Source organism: Dromiciops gliroides, chromosome 1, assembly GCF_019393635.1.
Source record: "Dromiciops gliroides isolate mDroGli1 chromosome 1, mDroGli1.pri, whole genome shotgun sequence".
Classification (NCBI taxonomy): Eukaryota; Metazoa; Chordata; class Mammalia; order Microbiotheria; family Microbiotheriidae; genus Dromiciops; species Dromiciops gliroides.
The window spans coordinates 64,032,079-64,051,336 of record NC_057861.1 but is presented as its reverse complement, the minus strand read 5'-3'; the positions used below and the strand labels follow the sequence as shown (position 1 = coordinate 64,051,336).

General features: G+C 48.2%; 3 protein-coding genes across 4 annotated transcripts in view; 1 reads left to right on the top strand and 2 right to left on the bottom strand.

Annotated features, from left to right (window-relative positions):
* Positions 1 to 1,121: 1,121 nt before the first annotated feature.
* MRPL54 (mitochondrial ribosomal protein L54) lies at positions 1,122 to 5,321 on the bottom strand. The gene is made up of 3 exons (XM_043979296.1): positions 5,169 to 5,321; positions 3,486 to 3,645; positions 1,122 to 1,609 (listed from the first exon to the last, which is right to left on the bottom strand). The coding sequence occupies exons 1-3, from the start codon at positions 5,284 to 5,286 to the stop codon at positions 1,477 to 1,479; spliced, it is 411 nt and encodes a 136-aa protein (XP_043835231.1). The 5' UTR covers positions 5,287 to 5,321; the 3' UTR covers positions 1,122 to 1,476.
* Positions 5,322 to 7,105: 1,784 nt separating this feature from the next.
* Positions 7,106 to 15,297, top strand: APBA3 (amyloid beta precursor protein binding family A member 3). Its single transcript, XM_043975247.1, has 11 exons — positions 7,106 to 7,267; positions 8,616 to 9,351; positions 9,442 to 9,481; positions 10,039 to 10,184; positions 10,878 to 10,964; positions 11,899 to 12,054; positions 12,314 to 12,493; positions 13,458 to 13,670; positions 13,910 to 14,029; positions 14,133 to 14,273; positions 14,378 to 15,297. The coding sequence occupies exons 2-11, from the start codon at positions 8,701 to 8,703 to the stop codon at positions 14,447 to 14,449; spliced, it is 1,806 nt and encodes a 601-aa protein (XP_043831182.1). The 5' UTR covers positions 7,106 to 7,267; positions 8,616 to 8,700; the 3' UTR covers positions 14,450 to 15,297.
* TJP3 (tight junction protein 3) overlaps positions 15,286 to 19,258 on the bottom strand; it is a 59,889-nt gene continuing 55,916 nt past the window's right edge. For both annotated transcript variants that reach the window (XM_043975245.1, XM_043975246.1), the window contains exons 18-21: positions 18,549 to 18,649; positions 17,843 to 18,139; positions 16,483 to 16,529; positions 15,286 to 15,952 (exon numbers count right to left, since the gene is read on the bottom strand). In XM_043975245.1, coding sequence (XP_043831180.1) covers positions 15,850 to 15,952; positions 16,483 to 16,529; positions 17,843 to 18,139; positions 18,549 to 18,649 — 548 coding nt within the window. In that variant the 3' untranslated portion in view covers positions 15,286 to 15,849. The remainder of the gene's footprint in view (positions 15,953 to 16,482; positions 16,530 to 17,842; positions 18,140 to 18,548; positions 18,650 to 19,258) is intronic.

The window sequence follows — 19,258 nt, the reverse complement described above, 5'->3', positions numbered from 1 at the left end:
CTGGAGGGGACACCAGGGCAGGCAGCAGCTGTAGCTTTTCTCTTCCAAATGCCCCTTCTCAAGCACTCTCCTTGAAGGGATGGCTCTTAAATCCTAGCCTGGCCCTAGCAGCTCAGATTTCACCAGTCATTCACCATGTAATCAACCTATTCAGCTCCATCCACCTAGCCTTGGTAGAAGGGGAGGAGGAAGAACAGAGAGCGGGGTAGTTGAGGCAGACAACGTCTTCCCTTACTTGCACTAGTCCAGGTCAAGGACTTTTTCTTGGCCAGCACTCCCTGAGAGAGGTTGAGAGGGATTACAGAGCCAGACTCCCAGTTCTGGGATCCAGTGGGGTTTAAGAAGTTTATAAGAGTGTAATCACATCCTCAGAAATGCTGCACCAGGAGATAGGTAGCAGCACAATTGAATGGAAAGAGTCCTCAGAGTCAGTAGGCCTGGGTCCTGGTATAGCCCCCATAACTCTTTCTGTGACCCTGGCCAAGTGACTGAACTTGTTTTCCTATCTGTAAATTGGGGATAATAATCTCTGCTTTGCTAACCTAACAGGACTGTTGGGAAGATCAACTGCAATAAGGTGACAAGTCTTGGAAAGGTCTAAACCTCACAACATGTCAGTTAAGTTTCAGCATCATTAAAGTCCAGGCATGTGTTTCCTTAGGAAAACACCACTCACCCCAGGAGTCAAAAGACTCTCTTTTTTTTTTTTTTTTTGGTAAGGCAATTGGGGTTAAGTGACTTGCCCAGGGTCACACAGCTAGTAAGTGTTAAGTGTCTGAGGCCAGATTTGAACTCAGGTACTCCTGAATCCAGGGCCAGTGCTCTATCCACTATGCCACCTAGCTGCCCCCATTTCTTTTCTTTTTTTTTTTTTTTTGAGCCAAAAGACTCTCAAGTGATTACAGGAGACTCCAGGGAAATGGAGGATAGGAGGATGGGATCTTTGGAGAAGCAGAGATAGAGAAAAGGGAGTGGGGCTGTTTCCTTGTGTGACTAATGCCAACCATTCCTGTGCCCATCCCTGTGGGTTCTCTTGGAACTAGAACAATGACCCCCAGGGGAGCTGACCTCCCCACTCCCAAACTCCAAGATCAGAAGAGAGCACACTCAGTGAACAGGTGTCATTCTGCTCCCAAAGAAACTCCTGGGAGGGCTTTATTCCCCTGTCTTGGGCCCAGGTCCTGCCAGCCAGCCTTGTAGTACAAGGGGTTGCTGGGAACCTCAGAAGGTAAGATAAGAGATGGGATTGAAGAATCATGGTCCAAGAACAGAAGGAAAGGAACTATCTCTTCCACGTCTTGCTTCCCCCCTCTAGAAAAAATACAATGTTCTTGGGAGAAAACCCTTTTCTCTGTGGCCTCTTCCCCAGTCGTCCAAAGTCCTATCTTGGTATGAGGGCCCAGGAGGGAGTCCCTAGGGGATCTCCCATCACAGCATGTCTGAGAAGAGGGATGCTACTGCCCTCCCTGTCTTCCATCACAGTTTCTTGTTCTTGTGCAACCTGTTGTGCCTCCAGATGTTTTGTTTCCGCAGGAGCCGCCAGTACTCCCGGCTTTCAGGGTCCAGCTCCTCCAGTGTCTTGGGGGGGCCCAGGTTCATCTCAAAGAGCCTGAGAAAGAGAAGGGAGTCATTGCCCTGATCAACAACCTTCCATGGCTCCCCATGATCTAGAGAAGAAAGGGCTAAGTCCCAGATCTAAGAATGGTTTTTACATTTTAAAATGTAATAAAGCTGGGGAGGCTAGGTGGTGCAATGGATAGAGCACCGGCCCTGGATTCAGGAGGACCTGAGTTCAAATCCAGCCTCAGACACTTGACACTTACTAGCTGTATGACCCTGGGCAAGTCACTTAACCCCAATTGCCTCACCCTGCCCCCCCCTCAAAAGTAATAAAGCTTTAGCTAAAAATATTAAAAAAAATTCTTAGTTTTGCAGCCTTACAAAAATTTGTGAATCCCTGATTTACATAATGAAGACCAGATTCCTGAGCCAAGTATTTGAGGTCTTCCACAGTCAATTCCTGTTGCCCTACACTACCCCAACTAGGTAAGTCCCCTTACCATTCCCTACACAGGCCAGGACAATTTCTGCTCTTTTCTCCTATCCAAATCATCCTTGGAGACCCAATTTAACTCCCACCTTCTATAGGAAACTTTGAATCCAATTCAGCAAGCAGTCATTAAGCACCTACAAAGGACCCTGCCAGGTGCTAGAATACAAAGCCAAAAAAACCCTCCAAAACAAAACAAAAAAAATCCCTCGAAACCAGTCCCTGCTGTCAAGGAGCTTACTTTCTATTGGGGGATACAACATATAAACAAATGAGGGGCTACAAGGTAACTGGAGGAAGGAGAAAGCATGAATGAGTAGGGTCAGGGAAAGCCTGATGGACCCAACTTCCCAAGCCCCTTTAGGGAACACCCCCTTTCTTCCACTCATTCAGGTTTACAATTGCAGAGTTATACTCGACTATTCCCTCTCCCCCACCTCCCCTGGGCTTTGCTGAGTCTTGCCCATTCCACCTCGATCAGCTCTCTGATATCCATCCCCTTCTGTCCACTCACATGGCCTTCATCACTTCTTTTTTTTTTGGGGGGGGGGTGAGGCAATTGGGGTTAAGTGATTTGCCCAGGGTCACACAGCTAGTAATTGTTAAGTGTCTGAGGCTGGATTTGAACTCGGGTCCTCCTGAATCTAGGGCCTGTGCTCTATACACTGCCCCACCTAGCTGTCCCTTCCTTCATCACTTCTTGACCAGACTGTTTCAAGACTGGCTTTATTAGACTCCTGCTTCTCCCCTTTTAAATCTACCCTCTGTACAGTGGCCAAAATAATCTTTCTAAAGAAGTATGACAGTGTTACTCCCCTGCTCAATAAATATGAATGGCTCCCAATTGTCTCTACACCAAAATACAAACTCCTCATCCTCAGCCTGCCATTTAAAGCCCTTTCCAGGTTACCTTTTCTAGGCTTCTGGACATCAGTCCCCTTCACAGGCCCTCTACTCTAGCCAAAGGGGTATCTCCATATTCCCTGAATTCTGCATTCCAGTTCCTATCTCTCCGCCTCTGTACAGGCCATCTGTCCCCTAAGTCCGCAGTGTCCTCATCTCCATCTTTTAGAATTCCTAGTTTCCTTCTCCTGAGGCTCAGCTCAGGAGCTACCTCTTACACAACACATTTCCTTTTGGAACTGGACTGGAGGAAAACAGTTTCTTTGTCAATCCAATAAACATTTGTTAAGCACCTACTGCATGATTCTCAGAGATGAGGAGAGTACACTACAGGCATGGGGGACTGACAGCTTATGCAGAGGTCTATGCAAAGGTAGGAGACAGAAAGCTGAGTCTGGGGAACAGCATCCAACCAAGAGTGACCTTTTCCTCCTTTGAGCTCCAAGTAAGAGACATTCTCTGAGACTTTTTAAATTGGGGCTAGAGCTGAGGAGAGGAAGCTATGCCTCAGGGGTGCCCTTCAACTACTCACCAATCAGGATACTCTGAATCAGGCTTCAGGGCCACTTCAGGGCCCTCTTTGTAGATGTTGACCCCCATGGCATGTGTGGTAAGCAGGACGGGGTCCTTGCATACATCGGGGTCCTTCAGGGCCTGTGCAGGTAACGCTTTGCCTTTGCCTCCTTTTATGACTGTGAAGAGAATGACAGCTCAGCTCAGCACTGGGCCAACTATGCCAGGACAGAAGTCAAGGAGCATTTATTAAGGGCCTACTATGTGCCAGGCACTGTGCTAAGCACTGAAAAGGTTAGTCATCCTCCCCATCTCCTACATTCACTTGACAGATATGATAATGATGGAGAACATTTATATAGCAGTGCTTCTTATGTGCTAGATAACATGCTAAGCGCTTTACAATGATTATTTCATTTGATCCTCAATGACAAACCTGGGAGGCAGGTGCTATTCTTATCCCCGTTTTATGATGTAGAAAACTGAGGCAAACCAAGGTGTAAATGAAGATCATACAGCTAGTAATGTCTTTAGGTCAGAATTGAACTCAGGTCATCCTGACTCCAGGTCTGGTGCTCTATATACACCACCTGCCTGCCCCAGGGGTAACTCATTAGCCTTCTCTGGGCTTCTGCAAATTGGACCAAATGATCTCTAAATCCACTTCAAGTTCTGACTATTTGATATGTCCTAAAGTTCCTCCCAGTTTGGATATTCTACATCCTAATATAGGTCCCTTGTAGCTATGACATTGGGCAGCCAAGTGGGGTGGTAGATAGTGCGCTGGTCCTGGAGTCAGAAGGACCTGAGTTCAAATGTGACCTCAGACACTTACTAGTTGTATGACCCTAAGCAAGGCACTTAACCCTGTTTGCCTCAGTTTCCTCATCTGTGAAAGAGCTAGAGAAGGAAATTGCAAACCTCTTCAAAATCTCTGCCAAGAAAACTCCAAAAGGGGCCAGGAAGAGCTGGACTTGACCTAAAGGATTCAAAGCAGCTCTGACATAATTCAATAAAGTCTAGCTTGAGTATCTATCTCCACTTGGTTTACAGTGGCACAAAGAGCAATGGATCTGGGAATTGAAACATCTGAGTCCAAATCCCAGCTCTTTTACTTACCTAGTTGTGTGACCCTGGGTGGGTCATTTCACTTTTTTCAGAAATCGCCTTCCTTTGCAAAATAAGATCCCTTTTGCTCTCTTTTCTTTCTCATCTCCTGCTTTGCATCTCCCCCACAGAAGGAGCTTAACAAATGCTTGTTGATGGGGGGAGCCCCCCCCCCCCCGGCAAGCATTTATTAAGCACTTACTGTGTGCCAGGCCTCACAGAGATGAACTCAAATGATCTCTTTCCTGAGGCCAAATGACCCCCAAACCCTCTTTCTCGTCTAACAGTCAAAGCCCAGATTCAAGGAGGTAGGAGAGGAAAGGGACAAGGTCGAGGTGGAATACCGCCTAAGGCGGGGCCTGCACAGAGCTCAGTCCCGCCCTCCTTCCCGCTCCGCAGACCTAGGCCCACAAGTAGCACCAGCGCACAGCGTAGAGCGCGGTGACCCAAGCCCATAACCAGCGCCTGCGCATTGAGCTGACAGACGCCGCAACCTCAGCGTGTCTCGGTCTCGGTCCCGGTCCCATGGCCCGCATCGGTGCAAATTCGAGGCTGGTCCCCGATCTCTGTTATTGCCCAGTTCGGGCTAACTCACCTGGCTTCTTAGCATATCCCCGCAAAGAGAGACTACGAGGGGCGGCGGGACCCCGTAGCGAGCATCCCCACAAGCTGTTCCAGCCCCGGGGTACTCCGAAGACAAACCGAGCAGCCATAACTTCCTCAGGTCGCTGACACCGTATTCGTCACAAGGGAGTGCCAGAACTGAGATGGCCGCACAGCATTCTGGGAAGTGTAGTTCCTACCGAGAAGCTTGAGTAGTTCCCAGATTACAGAGCTAGGAGGGGCCTGAGGGCTGTGTACTCCAACATCTACCTAAGAAAATTTAAAAATTGTAAATCGGAAAAAAAACCCCAGAAACTTTAGTGGCTCCCGAGTAAAGTTCACACTCTGTTCGGTATGCAAAGCCTTCTAGAGCCTAGAACTTACACTACCTTCTCAGCTTTATTATTTTTCCCCCTTCGACACTCTCCAAGGAAACTGCCCTATTCCAAACTATAGCCTCCAGTTCTCCGTATTTTTATTCGTGCTGTGCCTTCTTCCTAGAATGCATTCCTTTTCTCTTTGCCTCTTGATCACAGAATTTAGAACTAGAAAGCTTCTAAAGGTTAGATCTCTTGTTTTACAGACTAGCAAAATGAGACCCAGGGGGCTTAAATGACTGTTTAAGTCTTTCTTATCCCTTAAGCCTGACTTAAGTACCTTTTCAGGAAGTCTTCCTTGTTAAGTACCGACCTTTTAAGTACCTTGTTTTCTTCCTCCTTCGTCACAGGTATGAAAAGCCTTTATTAAGCAGTTATTTACTAAATTTGCTCCCCTCCAAAACATATATTGTTTTCTATTATAGTTATCCACCAGAGGGCGGGCCTCTGAAAGTCAGGAACACTTGGGATTAAGTCCTGTCTCTGACACTTGGTATGTGACTATGGGGAAATCACTTAGATTTTCAGTGCCCGGGACAGCCTCTAAATTTATAAATTTCAGGATGGGGTGATCTGATGCATCATTTCCACCCCCAGGGCTCCCTACACCAGTGAAATCAAAATCAGTCTGCTCTTGCCTCTCCTTCCCATCCCCCAAGATATCTGTGTATGGAGAAGTTTGGGGAGGCATCGGAGTGATACAGTGGACCTCAGTTCAAACCCAGCTTCAGACACTTACTAAGCTGTGCGACCCTGAGCCAGTCATTTATCTTTTTTCTTCATCTATAAAAATGGGGATAACAATAGTACCTACCTCTGAGGTTGTTCTTAGGATCAAATGAGAAAATACTGGTAAGTCACTTTGCAAATCATAAAGTACTATGTAAATGCTTATTATTAGCTACTGAAGAATATAAAAATGTGAGGATATGGTATGGAATTGAGGCAATTCAAGTCTGACGTTTTAAATGTCAACAAGGTGTTGACAGCAAAAAAAAAAAAGGTTTCTTTACATAAAAAGGAGGTTTTGTCTTTTGTCCCAGTTTTAGAGGTCCAATTTCTGGTGAGAATATATAATACAAAATAAGATAATTAAAAAGTCGGTACTTAACAAGTACCAAAACATCCTGCTGAAGGTCTTGTAGTAGAATGGTAGAAATAACTCTGGATTTTAAGTGGGAAGAACCACTGAGCTATACCAGATAGCAATATCAATTCCCCCCCCCCAAAAGTCACCCTTATTTGAGAAATACTGTAAGTGAGCCATACCTTTGTTTTGGAGGTGCAGAAAGATACCAAGAGGCAAGTCATCTGCAAAATGGGGATAATAATACCTGTGGTTTTCATATATCATAATCCTGAGTCTGGATACTCAAGCAAGATGAGTGACATTAAGTAAGGGGCTTTGCAAGGCTTAAAACATATAAAATGAAACAGCTATTATTCCAGCCCTAATTTTCTCCCATTCATTTCCCCAGGAGATATCCACGTAGCCACGCCGCCCGAACTTCTCAGGAACTACGTTTCCCAGCAAGCCCCTGGGTGGCGCCGGCGCAGTGCGGCGTGGGGACCTGGCCTGGCCGGGGCTGGGCTGGGAGCGGCGACGGTGACCTAGAGTCGGGGTTCAGCGGAGATCCCAGCGCACTGGATCTGGGACGGAACTCGGAGGCGCCCCGGAACCCCGGCCTTGCGGGAAGGCGCAGCTGCTTTGGAAGTAATTGTGGGGACAGAACATGGTCCGGTCAGGCCTGGACCGAACACTTTGGGGATTTGGGCCAGGGGTGTCAGGGAAAGGGGAGGGGGTTGTGGAGGGGGTTGGGCTTGTGGCGGAAGGGGGAGCCTGTGTGGGGGAAGGGCCCGCGAAAAAAATTGAAGGGGAAAGTGGAGGTGAAGGGGGGTGGGGGGGACTGGCTTCAGTCCTCTCCTATGACACTTAGTAGCTGCTTGACCCTGAGAGTCACTAATCCATTCAGCTTCACTTTACTTATCTATAAAATTGGGGCAGCCAACTGGTGAAGTACATAGAGTACCAGCTCTGGAGGCAGGGAAACCCGGGTTCAAATTAGGCCTCAGACACTTACTTGTGAGACCCTGGGCAAGTCACTTAACCCTGTTTGCCTCAGTTTCCTCCTCTGTAAAATGAGCTGGAGAAGGAAATGGCAAACCATTCCAGTATCCTTGCCAAGAAAATCCCAAAGGGGGTCACGAAGAGTCTGACAGGACTGAACAGCAATAACAAAATGGGTTAATAACAGTAATACTACTACCCACCTGCTTCCTGGGAGGTTTATAAGACTCAAAAGAGATGATTTATGCAAGGGGCTTTGCAAACCTAAAAACTATATAAATGCCAGTTACTGTTAGCTAGCGAGGTATTTCTAGAGTGCTTTAAAGCTTGCAAAGCACTTTACAAACATTATTTCTGACTTGTATGAACTGATGTACAGTAAAGTGAGCAGAACCAAGAGAACATTGTGCACAGAGACAGCAATATTGTTTGATGAAGAACTCTGAATGACTTGACTGTTCTCAACAATACAATGATCCAAAAGGACTATTGATGAAACATACGATTATCCACCTCCAAAGAAAGAACTATTGATAGAACACAAAACTAATTTTCACTTTCTTTTTCTTCCCTTTTATTCAAGTTTTCTTGTACAAAATGACTAATGTGGTCATGTTTTCCATAATTGTACATGTATAACCCATATCTGATTGCGTACCCCCTCTGGGAGGGGGGAGAGGAGGGAAGGAAGGAGGGATAAAAATTGGAACTCAAAACGATAAATAAAAATGTTTATTACTTTAAAAAGCATGTTATTTCCCTGCATGGTCACAGCAACCCAAAGGGGTAGGTGCTGTTATTATTCTAATATCCCAGATTGAGGAAACAGAAATGGAGTGATTTGCCCAGGGTTATACAGCTAAGTGTCTGAGCCTGCATTTGAACTCCTGACTCCAAGTCCGAGACTCTCTCTACTGCACCATCTAGCTTATTATTCCTCCTGTTACTATTATTTCTATTATTATATTATTAATCCAGCCTTTCTATTTTACAGATGGGCCAACTAAGGCCCAGAGATTTAACTTTCGAATGGTCACAAAGTGGCAGAGCCTACTCCTTGAAGGTGCTAGTGTGAGAACATGGATTCCAATGTGTGTTCCTCAGAGCCTCCAGCCATGGACCTGGAGGACTCAGAGGCCTCTGTTCCCCTCTTTTCTTTTGGTTCCCCATCCTCAGTTGCTACTCCCTCAGGACCTACTTGCCCTTGGGACCCAGCAGTCCCTGAGGCAGCTCCAGCCAATGACCTTGAAGGGACAGGGCCCAAGGGTTTGGGGAGTCTGAACCAGATGGACCTGGATGAAGACCCTAGTGGACAGGAACTCCAGGATCTGGTGAAGCAGTTCCAGGCCCTGCCTTCAGACTTGCCAGAAGCACCTTCCCCAGGTGGACACCCCTGTCCCCTCCATATCGCCACTGGCCATGGCTTGGCCACTCCCAAAGCCCCAGAAAATCATGGACTTTTGTCATCGGAAGCCAGGCATGAAGATCTGCTGAGTCTCCTGTGCAGTGAGGGAGTAGCACCTCTGACCCACACAGAGCCTCCAGACCCCCAAGGCCCTCAAGAGCCAGTCCCCTGCCTTCTCCAGCCCCCGAAGGACTGTGCTGAGAGAACAGAGGAGGACTGTGTGGATGAAGAGTGTAGTTCTAGTAGCTCCCCAGAGCCCTGGCTGGGACCTGCTCCTCCTATGGTCCATTCTGAGGAGCCGTCAACTGATGCTGGCACTGCCCGGGTAAATGATTTTCCCATCTCCCTCAGCAAAACCTAGAAGCCAAACCAGACCTTGTTGCTAAGCTCCCTCCTCTCTCATGTATCTTTACAGACCCCGGAAGCCTTAGCATCCTATCCTGCCTTCCAAGAAGGTGAGTGTCCTCTTCCTTCTCCATTCTACCAGTCTGGGATCTGAGGGGGGAGTCAAACGGGGAGCATAAGGGCCCATTCCTGCTTCTGAGATGGCCAAACTAGAAGGCAGGTAGGTATTCTGCAGGCCTGCAGGGGAATGGAGGTCTAGACTGGGAGGTCTAGACTTGAATGAGGCTGTCTGTGCTCCCAGAACCCATCAGTTCTCCAGTTGAGTACTGCAAATGACTTTGAGCTTCTAGACTAATCACATTGCTCACTGGGAGTCATAGGTGGTATGGGTTGTAGTTATAGACTTTGGATGTGGGGCGACAGGTTTGGGATCTCCTAAGGTTCATGGCTCTGTGAGCACCCCAGGGGCTCCCAGAGAGAGAGCCCTGGGAACCACAAGTGTTATAGACTTTGGATGTGGGGCGACAGGTTTGGGATCTCCTAAGGTTCATGGCTCTGTGAGCACCCCAGGGGCTCCCAGAGAGAGAGCCCTGGGAACCACAAGTGGGGGCCACAAGCACTCACCTGCTTGACTCCTGTCCCTGCCTCTCCTGTTCTGGTGTCTTAGTGGCAGGGCCCTGTGACCCAGAAGACCTGCTGGATGGTGTCATTTTTGGAGCCAAGTATCTGGGCTCCACCCAGCTTGTTTCAGAGAGGAACCCATCCCCGAGTGCCCGCATGGCCCAAGCTCAAGAGGCTGTGGATCGGATCAAGGTAAGGCCCACAAGGATGGGGAAGGAGAGAACAGGAGGAGGAGAATGTGATAGGGTGAGTTTGTCATCATTTCCTTTTGCCCTCCATGGACAAAGGTCTGAAGATAAGGGACTAAGGGTTGGAACTAGAGCTAAATCTTCACACACCTCCTCCCCTGATATCTGACTCCTGTGCCTTGATAGTGTACACAGCTTTGGGGAAGATCATGGAGGTAGTCAGGGGCCTTTTCCCATTAGGGCCCTGCCTCTGAATTGAGTCAAGCAGGCAGGTATCGCCCAGGGAATTTCCTGGTTTTATTTCCTCCGTTACTGCCTAATGGGTCCCAAAGTCCCCATAGATACCCTTCCCACCCCCACCCCCCCAACACACCCTCCACTTCTTTTATAGATAAGGAATCTGAGGCTTAGGGAGGGTAAATGTCTTGCCTAGGGTCAAACAGGTAGTGAGTGGGAGAGATGGGATTCCATTAATGCCAATCCAGTGCTCTTTTCTCTCTGTCTCTAATGTGGCTTGTCAGGCGATAGGCATGAGGGCCCCATTGAGAGAGCAGAGGACTGGGCCCTGGCTATAGCCAGAGCTGCCTGGTTCCCAAGAAGAAAGGAGAGAGGCTGGGATGGAGGAGGCCTTGGTCTGGCCCAGCTTGCCCTGAGTTCTCTTCAGGCCTGTGGCCCTCACTCCTGTCCTTACCTGCAGGCTCCTGAAGGAGAGACCCAGCCCATGACTGAGGTCGATCTCTTCATCTCCACAAAGAGGATCAAAGTCTTGACAGCCGACTCCCAGGTACCGGCCCAGGAGCGTCAGGGAGGGAGAAATAGCTTGGCTGTGACAGGGGGCACAGTGCGCCGGAGGGGGGCCTGATGGGGAGCTCCCCGCCAGGCAGTGGCAGGGTAGGGCAGCAGGGGATGATGGGTCTAGAGAGGAGTTTGGAGCCCGGTCATGGAGGACTTTCAAATGCCAGGTAGAAGGGCTGCTTTTCTTCTCTGTAAAATGAGGGGGTTGGACTGGAAGGACCCCTGAGGTCCCTTCTACTTCTCACTCTTTGAACATATGACTCTTGGCAATGTGGAGCCATTGTAGTTTCTTAAACAGGGATTGATTGAAAATGATGGGCTGGGCTGGGCTGAGTATCAAAGGGAGAAATGGGAAAAGAGGTCATCATAAGTAGCTTTTGTAGTGGTTGAAAGTCCGCAAAGTCCTTTTCTTGCAGTAGCCCTGAATGGTCAGTAGTACATGTTCTATCCTTTTTTTTTTTTTTTTTAAGATTGAGGCGGGTAGCAGTGGATAGAGCTCAAGAGTCAGAAGTCCTGAGTTCAAATCTAGCCTCAGACACTTACTGGCAGTGTGACTCTAGGCAAATCACTTAACCTCTGTCTGCCTCAATTTCCTCACCAGTACAGTGAGATAAGAATATCACCTACTTCTTAGGATTGTGTTGGGAGGCCCCCAAAAAAGAATGTATAGTATATGGAAATGCTACGATTGTTATTAAAGAATGATACTGAAATGCTAGCCATGATTGTTATGAATAGACGAGGAAGCTGTGGCTCAGAGGATAAATGACTTAGAGGTGAAGGAACATGGTCACATAGCTACCTAGTGTCCTAATCAGGATTCAAATCCAGGACTTCTGACCTGGGCTCAGGGAAGTTCACGGATCTGCCCAGTGCATACTTCCTGCTCTGAGTCCCTTTCCTCTGTCCTTCATCCCCACCAGGAGGCTATGATGGATCACTCCCTGCAGACCATCTCCTACATTGCCGACATTGGCAATGTGGTGGTGCTGATGGCCCGAAGGCGTCTGACACGGCAGCCTGGCTCACAGGATCGGCGTCTCTACAAGATGATCTGCCATGTCTTCCACTCAGCAGATGTGAGATGGAGGCGGGGCAGGGACTAGACTCTTCTGAGGGTTGCACAGGTTCAGTACTGGGCCTTGAAGGGCGGTGTCTGGCCCTGGCCCTGCCCCATCGACTTCTCTCAAAGCCCCAGGCCGGGCCTTTGTCTTGGCGGGGGTGGGGGTGGGGTGATATTCCAAGGATGCATGTACAAGTAGGGATGCCCAGTGGTTGAGAAGCAGATGGAGCCTTATGGAGAGGGGCAGACTGTTGGTACTGTCTGTGCCCCAACAGGCCCAGCTGATTGCCCAGGCAATTGGACAGGCCTTTGGTGTGGCCTACGGTCAGTTCCTTCGGGCTAGTGGCATTGATCCTAGCCAGCTGAGTGCCCAAGAAGACTGTGGGAGGCCGAGCGAGGGGGACCTGCACAACGGGGACCTGGCCCACTTCTCAAATCAGGAGAACTGCAGGGATGTGAGTGAAAGGGAAGCTTTCTTCTCCCCATCCCCTTTCTCCCAGAATCCACTCTCCCAAGATTTCCCCCTCACTCCATTTTTCTTGCAACTTCTACCACTAGGTCCTTGGACCTCCTAAGTCCTCTCTGACCTATTACTGCTCCCAACTTGATCTTTCCTTGACCTTTAAACCCTTCAGTATATCATGCTGCTCTCAGGTCATTTTGAGAAAGCAGTGAGATGTCCCCACCCTTCTGGGCTTCACATTGTTTTATCTGTGGAACAGGGGTAGAAAGGAGGCCCTGCTCAGCTCAAACAAGGAGGATTTAGGGTCTGAGATACCAGATCTGATGAGTTTTAAAATAACAAAAGCTGACATTTATATTGGAACTTTTGTGATATATTATCTCATCTCAATCCCCCACTGCCCCATTTTATAGATGAGGAAACTAACGTGACTTACCCAAGGTAAGACAGCTACTAATGGGCAGAATTGGGCTAGGGTCTTCTGAGACTAAATCCAGCGCTCTGTCCACTGTAGCATAGGTAGGTGCTTATAGAAAACCATTTTACCAACCGCCCCCCCCCCCTTCCCTGCCCCAAGGCATTGTGGTGTGTTGGCAGGAGCCCTGGATTTGGAAACAGAGGATATGTGTTCAAATCTGGACTCTGCTACTTGGCTACTTGTGTGATCTGGGACATGCCCATTAACTGTTTTGAGCCTTGATTTATGCAGCTGTTAAGTTAGACCAGACATTGAAGGTCTCTTCTAGCTCTAAACAATGATCTCTAGCAGTATTGTAGTAGAAGAAGTATGGGAGAATGATTGCTTTAGGTCCTAAAAGGCTAAACGTGGAAGGCTTTCTCTTTCCTCCTGGCCTCTAATCTCATCTGCTCCCTCAGGCCAGGAACTGATGGGGAGGGAAGGATGGATGGCTCTGTGCCTGACCTCTTCTCCTCTCCCCCCACCTCTCCCCCGACAGGTATGTATTGAGAAACAGCGGGGAGAATGTCTGGGTGTGGCCCTGGTAGAGTCTGGCTGGGGTTCCTTGCTGCCCACGGCCGTCATCGCCAACCTGCTGCACGGCGGTCCAGCGGAGCGCTCTGGGCTGTTGAGCATTGGGGACCGGCTCACTGCAGTCAATGGCACCAGCCTGGTGGGGCTGCCCTTGGCCTCATGCCAGGCCATAGTCCGAGTAAGTGTTCTTGGGGTTTGGGCTCAGAGCCTGCTTTAGACATGAGGTTGAGCTCATGTCCCATTGTGGGGAGGACTGGGAGGGAGGGGTAAAGCCCCAAGAAAAGAGGTGGTTGGCTCAACATCCCATGTAAAGCCAAGATTCGAAACCAGCTCTCTTACTGTCCGGTGCTCTTCCTTGCCCCTTCCTCTGCACTGTTCTCAGAGTTTAATCCTGGTACTTGCCCCTATCCTCAACAGGAACTAAAGTCTCAGACTTCAGTAACTCTGAGTATCGTGCACTGTCCGCCTGTCACGACGGCCATCATCCGCCGACCTCATGCCCGAGAGCAGCTGGGCTTCTGTGTGGAGAATGGCATTGTGAGTCGAGGGGCTGAGGGCTGGGAACACGTCTGCCTGGAGGAAGGGATCTGGATGTCCGCTGTGGTTGGGGCCCCCTCAGAGCCAGGCTTTTGTCCCTCAGATCTGCAGCTTGATGCGTGGAGGCATCGCGGAGCGTGGGGGAGTGCGAGTTGGACACCGCATCATTGAGATCAATGGGCAGAGTGTGGTGGCCACACCCCATGACAGGATTATCCAGCTGCTTACAGAGGCCCACAGTGAGGTAGGCACCTTTCTTCTCCCTAGGCCCTCTGATACAGGTTAGATGGGTCGAGCTTTTCTTTATCGTGTATGTGCCCTAGCTTTGAGCCTCTTCTCTCCAACCAGGTGCATATTAAGATGATGCCAGCCTCCACCTACCGCCTCCTCACCGGCCAGGAGCAGCCCATCTATCTGTGACCTGGGAGGGGGGCCCAGCATGGCCCCCCAGAATGATTACCCCCTGCATCTGTACTCTCAGACTCAGGGGAAGAAAGGATTCCCAAGCCCTGCCTCTATTGGGAATCTTCACGACAGACTTCTCCTTTCCTGGGCTTTGCCCGCTGTGCCAAGGCCAGTGTCTGTGCCTTATGCTCGTGTGCTACCTTGGGCCTCACATTGTCAGGACTGGAGCTGCTACAATCCTGGGCACCAGGGACCTCTCCTCTACCTGGCCTGGGCTCAGTTTGCCTACCTCCTTCTACCCACCCACCAAAGAGATACGCCCTTTTTCTGAAGGGGGTGGGAGGAGGAGCCACAGAAACACCCATTTTTTTTTTTAAACCTGTCATTTTAGCTGGTAAGCATTAAATTATGTAATAAAAAGAGACCGAATGCATGCAATAGTGGACAACGCATTGGGTTTGGAGTGGGACCATGAGTTGCATCTCATGTTGGGGCTGGTGGGATGGAATGCCCAGAGAACCTTTAATCTCTTCATCTAATCCTGGCCTCACCAGATTTGGCACAAGGAGGGGCCAGTCCCTAGATCCTACCAAAAGATGAGCATAGGGGTTATGCTTTTATAAGCTTAGAGGGAAATTAAGAGCCTTCATTTTGCAGATGTGGGAACTGAGGACTAGAAATTTTCAATAATGTCTCAAGATGATCATACACAGTATATATACATATATTGGGCCTTTGACCCCTACCTTGAAGAGGCTGTAATCATACAGATCATTCTGGGATACCCTCTCCCCCCACTCTTGTATACTTTGACAGTCCGGTGAAGTAGATGAACAAAATAAAAGACAGGATTACAAAGGAAACCAATTCTATTCAAGTTCATTCATCCAAATATGTTTTTTAAAAAGTTCAGACACCAAAGTTCCTTTAAGAACCTTTGCTTTAAACTGACACCGTTCAAGATCCAGGTTAAGTCTAGATCCTGACACAAGTTAAATGAGCCTTAGTTTCCCCACCCATAAAACTAAGGACTTCCCTCAATGATCTGTGGTCTATTCCAGGACCTGGGAGAGCAAGAACTGAGACACTTTGTTCTACGGGGACAGCTGGGGGCAGGGCTGTACTGGAGAGGCGCATGGGGATGTTTTGTGAAGGGATGACCATGCCCAGAGATAGGGGAGTAGAATGGGATGAGTTTTCTTCCTTCCCTGGCCTGCAGTACCAAAGGAGGGGGTATAAACATCCAGCTTCCTTTATTAGAAACAGGCAGGTCTAGAGATAGCTTTCCCAGAGTGAGGAGGTAGAGGCCAAGGTGAATCCCTTTCTTTGACACTGCTGGAGTAAGGCAGGTGGGGCCTTCAGATTCCCTGAGGACCGAGGTCACTTGGTGTTGGACTGGCCAACAGCCGTCAGGGTCACAGGTCAGTGGCAGGGCCCCAGTCATAGCCATCATCCTCATCTGACTCAGAGTTCTGTGCTCGGGTGAATTTTTTTCTCACAGCTTCTCGTTCATAGGTTCTATGGAGGGCAAGAAATAAGGGATGCTGGTGGCTATGTGGCCATAGGTACCCCCTCTTTGGGTCTAAAGTTTCTAAGCTATAGGATTCTAAGGATGAAGATGTCTAGAAAATCCCATTTTTCCTGGAGAGAAATCCCATGGGGGCAGCTAGGTGGCACAGTGGATAGAGCACCAGTCCCGGATTCAGGAGTACCTGAGTTCAAATCCAGCCTCAGACACTTAACACTTACTAGCTGTGTGACCCTGGGCAAGTCACTTAACCCCAATTGCCTCACTAAAATTTAAAAAAAGAGAGAGAAATCCCACATACCAGTGGGGAGACCAGTATAATGGAGTGTATAGGTGCTACTTATGACCTGTGTGACTTTGGGCAAATTACTTCCCTTTTTAGACTTACTATTTTCTCACCTGTAGAAATTTCCCATTTTAGCCCTGATTTCATCCTGCCCCTATAGTGATATAGTCCCCAGAGGGCCCTTAACACTGACTATCCCCCTCCCTTCTGCCCATGTGCAAGAAATGGTCTTACCTCATGCTATCCTGTCTCCACTGGCCTTGAGTAGGTGGATACTTGGTCTGTAGGGAGTCAAGTCACTCAAAGTTAATGGGGAAGCCTAGCAGGTTTGCAGTTGAGGTTGGGTCAGGGACGCAGGCTACCAGCCCCTCCACTCCTCCCTGCCCCGCCCCCCAAACCCCAGTCTCAAGAAGCACAAGTTGCTAACAAAAATAAATGCAAATAAAGCCTGTCAATGCCAATGGGCACGTAAGAGGAGGGAAATTTTGCAGCAAGGAAAAGACATGGGTTTTGTTGTTTTGTTTTTTTTTTTGGTGGGGCAATGAGGGTTAAGTGACCTGCCCAGGGTCACACAGCTAGTAAGTGTCAAGTGTCTGAGGCCACATTTGAACTCAGGTCCTCCTGAATCCAAGACCAGTGCTCTATCCACTGCACCACCTCGCTGCCCCAAAAGACATGATTTTTAAACAGAAGAACTCTGCCCTTCACAAAGCCTAAAGCTGGGAAAGGGAAGAGCCCACAGTTTAAGGAAGAAACTTCATTTTCAACCAAGAGCCCTGTGAGTAAGAGCTTAATTTTTTGAAGGAAGGTTATAAAGAGAAGAAAACATTCTCACTCGTCTGCTTTTAAAGTCAAGACTAAGCACTATCAAAATCAATTAATAAAAATATCAGGCCTTTTTTTTTTTTTTTTTGCAGGGCAGTGGGGGTTAAGTGACTTGCCCAGGGTCACACAGCTAGTAAGTGTTAAGTGTCTGAGGCCAGATTTGAACTCAGGTCCTCCTGAATCCAGGGCCGGTGCTCTATCCACTGTGCTACCTAGCTGCCCCAAATATCAGGCCTTTTTGTGACTAAAGAGAGGGAAAGTGGGGAGAAGAGATCAGAGAGGTGGGAGATGGAGATAGAGTTGAAAGAAATCAAAATGTTAGGGGCAGGGAGGGATCTTGGAAACATCCAATAAAGAAAAGTAGCTTTGGGGCAGCTAGATGGCGCAGTGGATAGAGTACCAGCCCTGGAGTCAGGAGTACCTGAGTTCAAATCCGGCCTCAGACACTTAACACTTACTAGCTTACTTAACCTGAATTGCCTCACTTAAAAAAAAAAAGTAGCTTGCCCAAGGATATACATTACAAGAACAAAGAAAGACAAGTGAGAGATGTGGAAGGAGGGATAGTGAGGAAAACCTGACCTTTGTGGAGAAACATCACCCCCTACCCTCTTGACCTTTACAACCAAAGATTTAAAGAAAAAAAAGTATCGTCTTTGTGTTTGTTAGGTATAAATGGTATCATTCTACTTAAGGGATGCACCCACACCTAAGGGGTTCTGGAAAAGACCTCTCGTTCCTTCTTAGGATGGAAGGAGCTTTGGCTTACTCGGGCTCTTGGGTATGTTGAAGTTTGGTATGTTGAGGCTGGCACTTCCTCTTCCCTCAGATTTTCTTCCTCGTCTGCTTCTACTGGTTCTGAAGAACGAGCCAATGCTGGCTCTGATGAATGAGTCAATGCCGGCTCTGTGGGCTCCTCATCCATGTCATTGTCTGTGTAAAAGCCACCCTCTCCATCTGTCTCCTCGTAGTCACTGTTGACACGACTATCACAGCTGAGATAGGCATTGCTGTCCCCAAAGTCCTGGTGGGGCAGGTCCAGGTTCTCATTGGTTGCGTTGTCCAGCTGGGGAGGGAAAGATGGAGGAGATGGACACAAATGGACTAGCCTTGGGAACCCCCACTCAGCAGAAACTGGTACAGTCCAAGAAATAGATGTCCCTGGTGATTCCTTATACTGGGCTAAGTAATGGGACCGTGAAATCTCTAGCTTTTCCCCATTGATTCATCATACTAGATTGCTTAGTAAAGAAGACATACCATGCTCTTTGACTGCTGACCAGTCTTCCCATAAATTCTTATTATGATGGAGACTGGTGAAGAGGGTGTGGTAATTCAGTACGATGCATCCTGAAGCCCACATTAGTGAGATTGGGGTCATCACTGCTACCATTGCTATCATCAAAGTAATTTTCTTTCCCTTCCTGGACTCTTAGGGCATGTAACAAGGGTAGGCCTTTGCTAAGTAGGTTTACCTGGTCTTCAGCTGTCCAGATGGGTCGGGATTGCTGGGTTTTGATAATATCTTTGAGCTCCTGGTACCAGGCATTGTTGGTCCCATTAAGCTGGATGATAGCTAAAGAGAAAGGGAATATTGGAGGGAAGAGAGATATAACCTTCTTCCAATGCCAAATTCAAAGGGACTGGTGAATTAGAGGGTTCTCTGACACCTGACAGGTTCAGTAGAAGAATGGTAGATATAACAAAAGTTAATGATGAGCCAGCCCTATGTCTCAACACCTATAATCTTCATGAACCCCTAAGACTTGGGTCTGCATTCCCATACTGGGGCTTCATATTGGATAAGGGTAGTTCTCTTCCTAACCTACACCTTAGGAAAAAATAGTCAAGTCACTTTAACCTCCCTAGGCCGCAGTTTTCTTATCTGGATATTACAGAAATTATATATGTATATTATACCTTATTAAGGCTGTCTAATATCTAAGGTCCTTTAATAACCTTGTAATTCTAAATCAAGCATTATAGTGCTCATTTTATAGGTAGTAAAACAATCCCAGAGAGGGAGATATATAGCCAGTCAGTGGCCAAGGCAGAAACAGACCCCAGGTCTCCTGGTTTCCAGTCCAGGGCTTTTTCTACACCACCCTTTCTCTACCTACCTACCTTCACCCACTTTGAGCTTCTATCCAAAGTATTAAACCAAAGACAAAGAATTCCCCATCCC

Excerpts from the sequence above, each read along its gene's own strand:
- MRPL54 (XM_043979296.1), bottom strand. The coding sequence starts at position 5,286 with ATGGCTGCTCGGTTTGTCTTCGGAGTACCCCGGGGCTGGAACAGCTTG. Across the intron at positions 3,646-5,168 it reads GGGATATGCTAAGAAGCCAG|TCATAAAAGGAGGCAAAGGC; the intron begins GTGAGTTAGCCC and ends TTCTCTTCACAG. Across the intron at positions 1,610-3,485 it reads GATTCAGAGTATCCTGATTG|GCTCTTTGAGATGAACCTGG; the intron begins GTGAGTAGTTGA and ends TCTCTTTCTCAG.
- APBA3 (XM_043975247.1), top strand. The coding sequence starts at position 8,701 with ATGGATTCCAATGTGTGTTCCTCAGAGCCTCCAGCCATGGACCTGGAG. Across the intron at positions 12,055-12,313 it reads ATGTCTTCCACTCAGCAGAT|GCCCAGCTGATTGCCCAGGC; the intron begins GTGAGATGGAGG and ends GTGCCCCAACAG. Across the intron at positions 12,494-13,457 it reads ATCAGGAGAACTGCAGGGAT|GTATGTATTGAGAAACAGCG; the intron begins GTGAGTGAAAGG and ends CTCCCCCGACAG.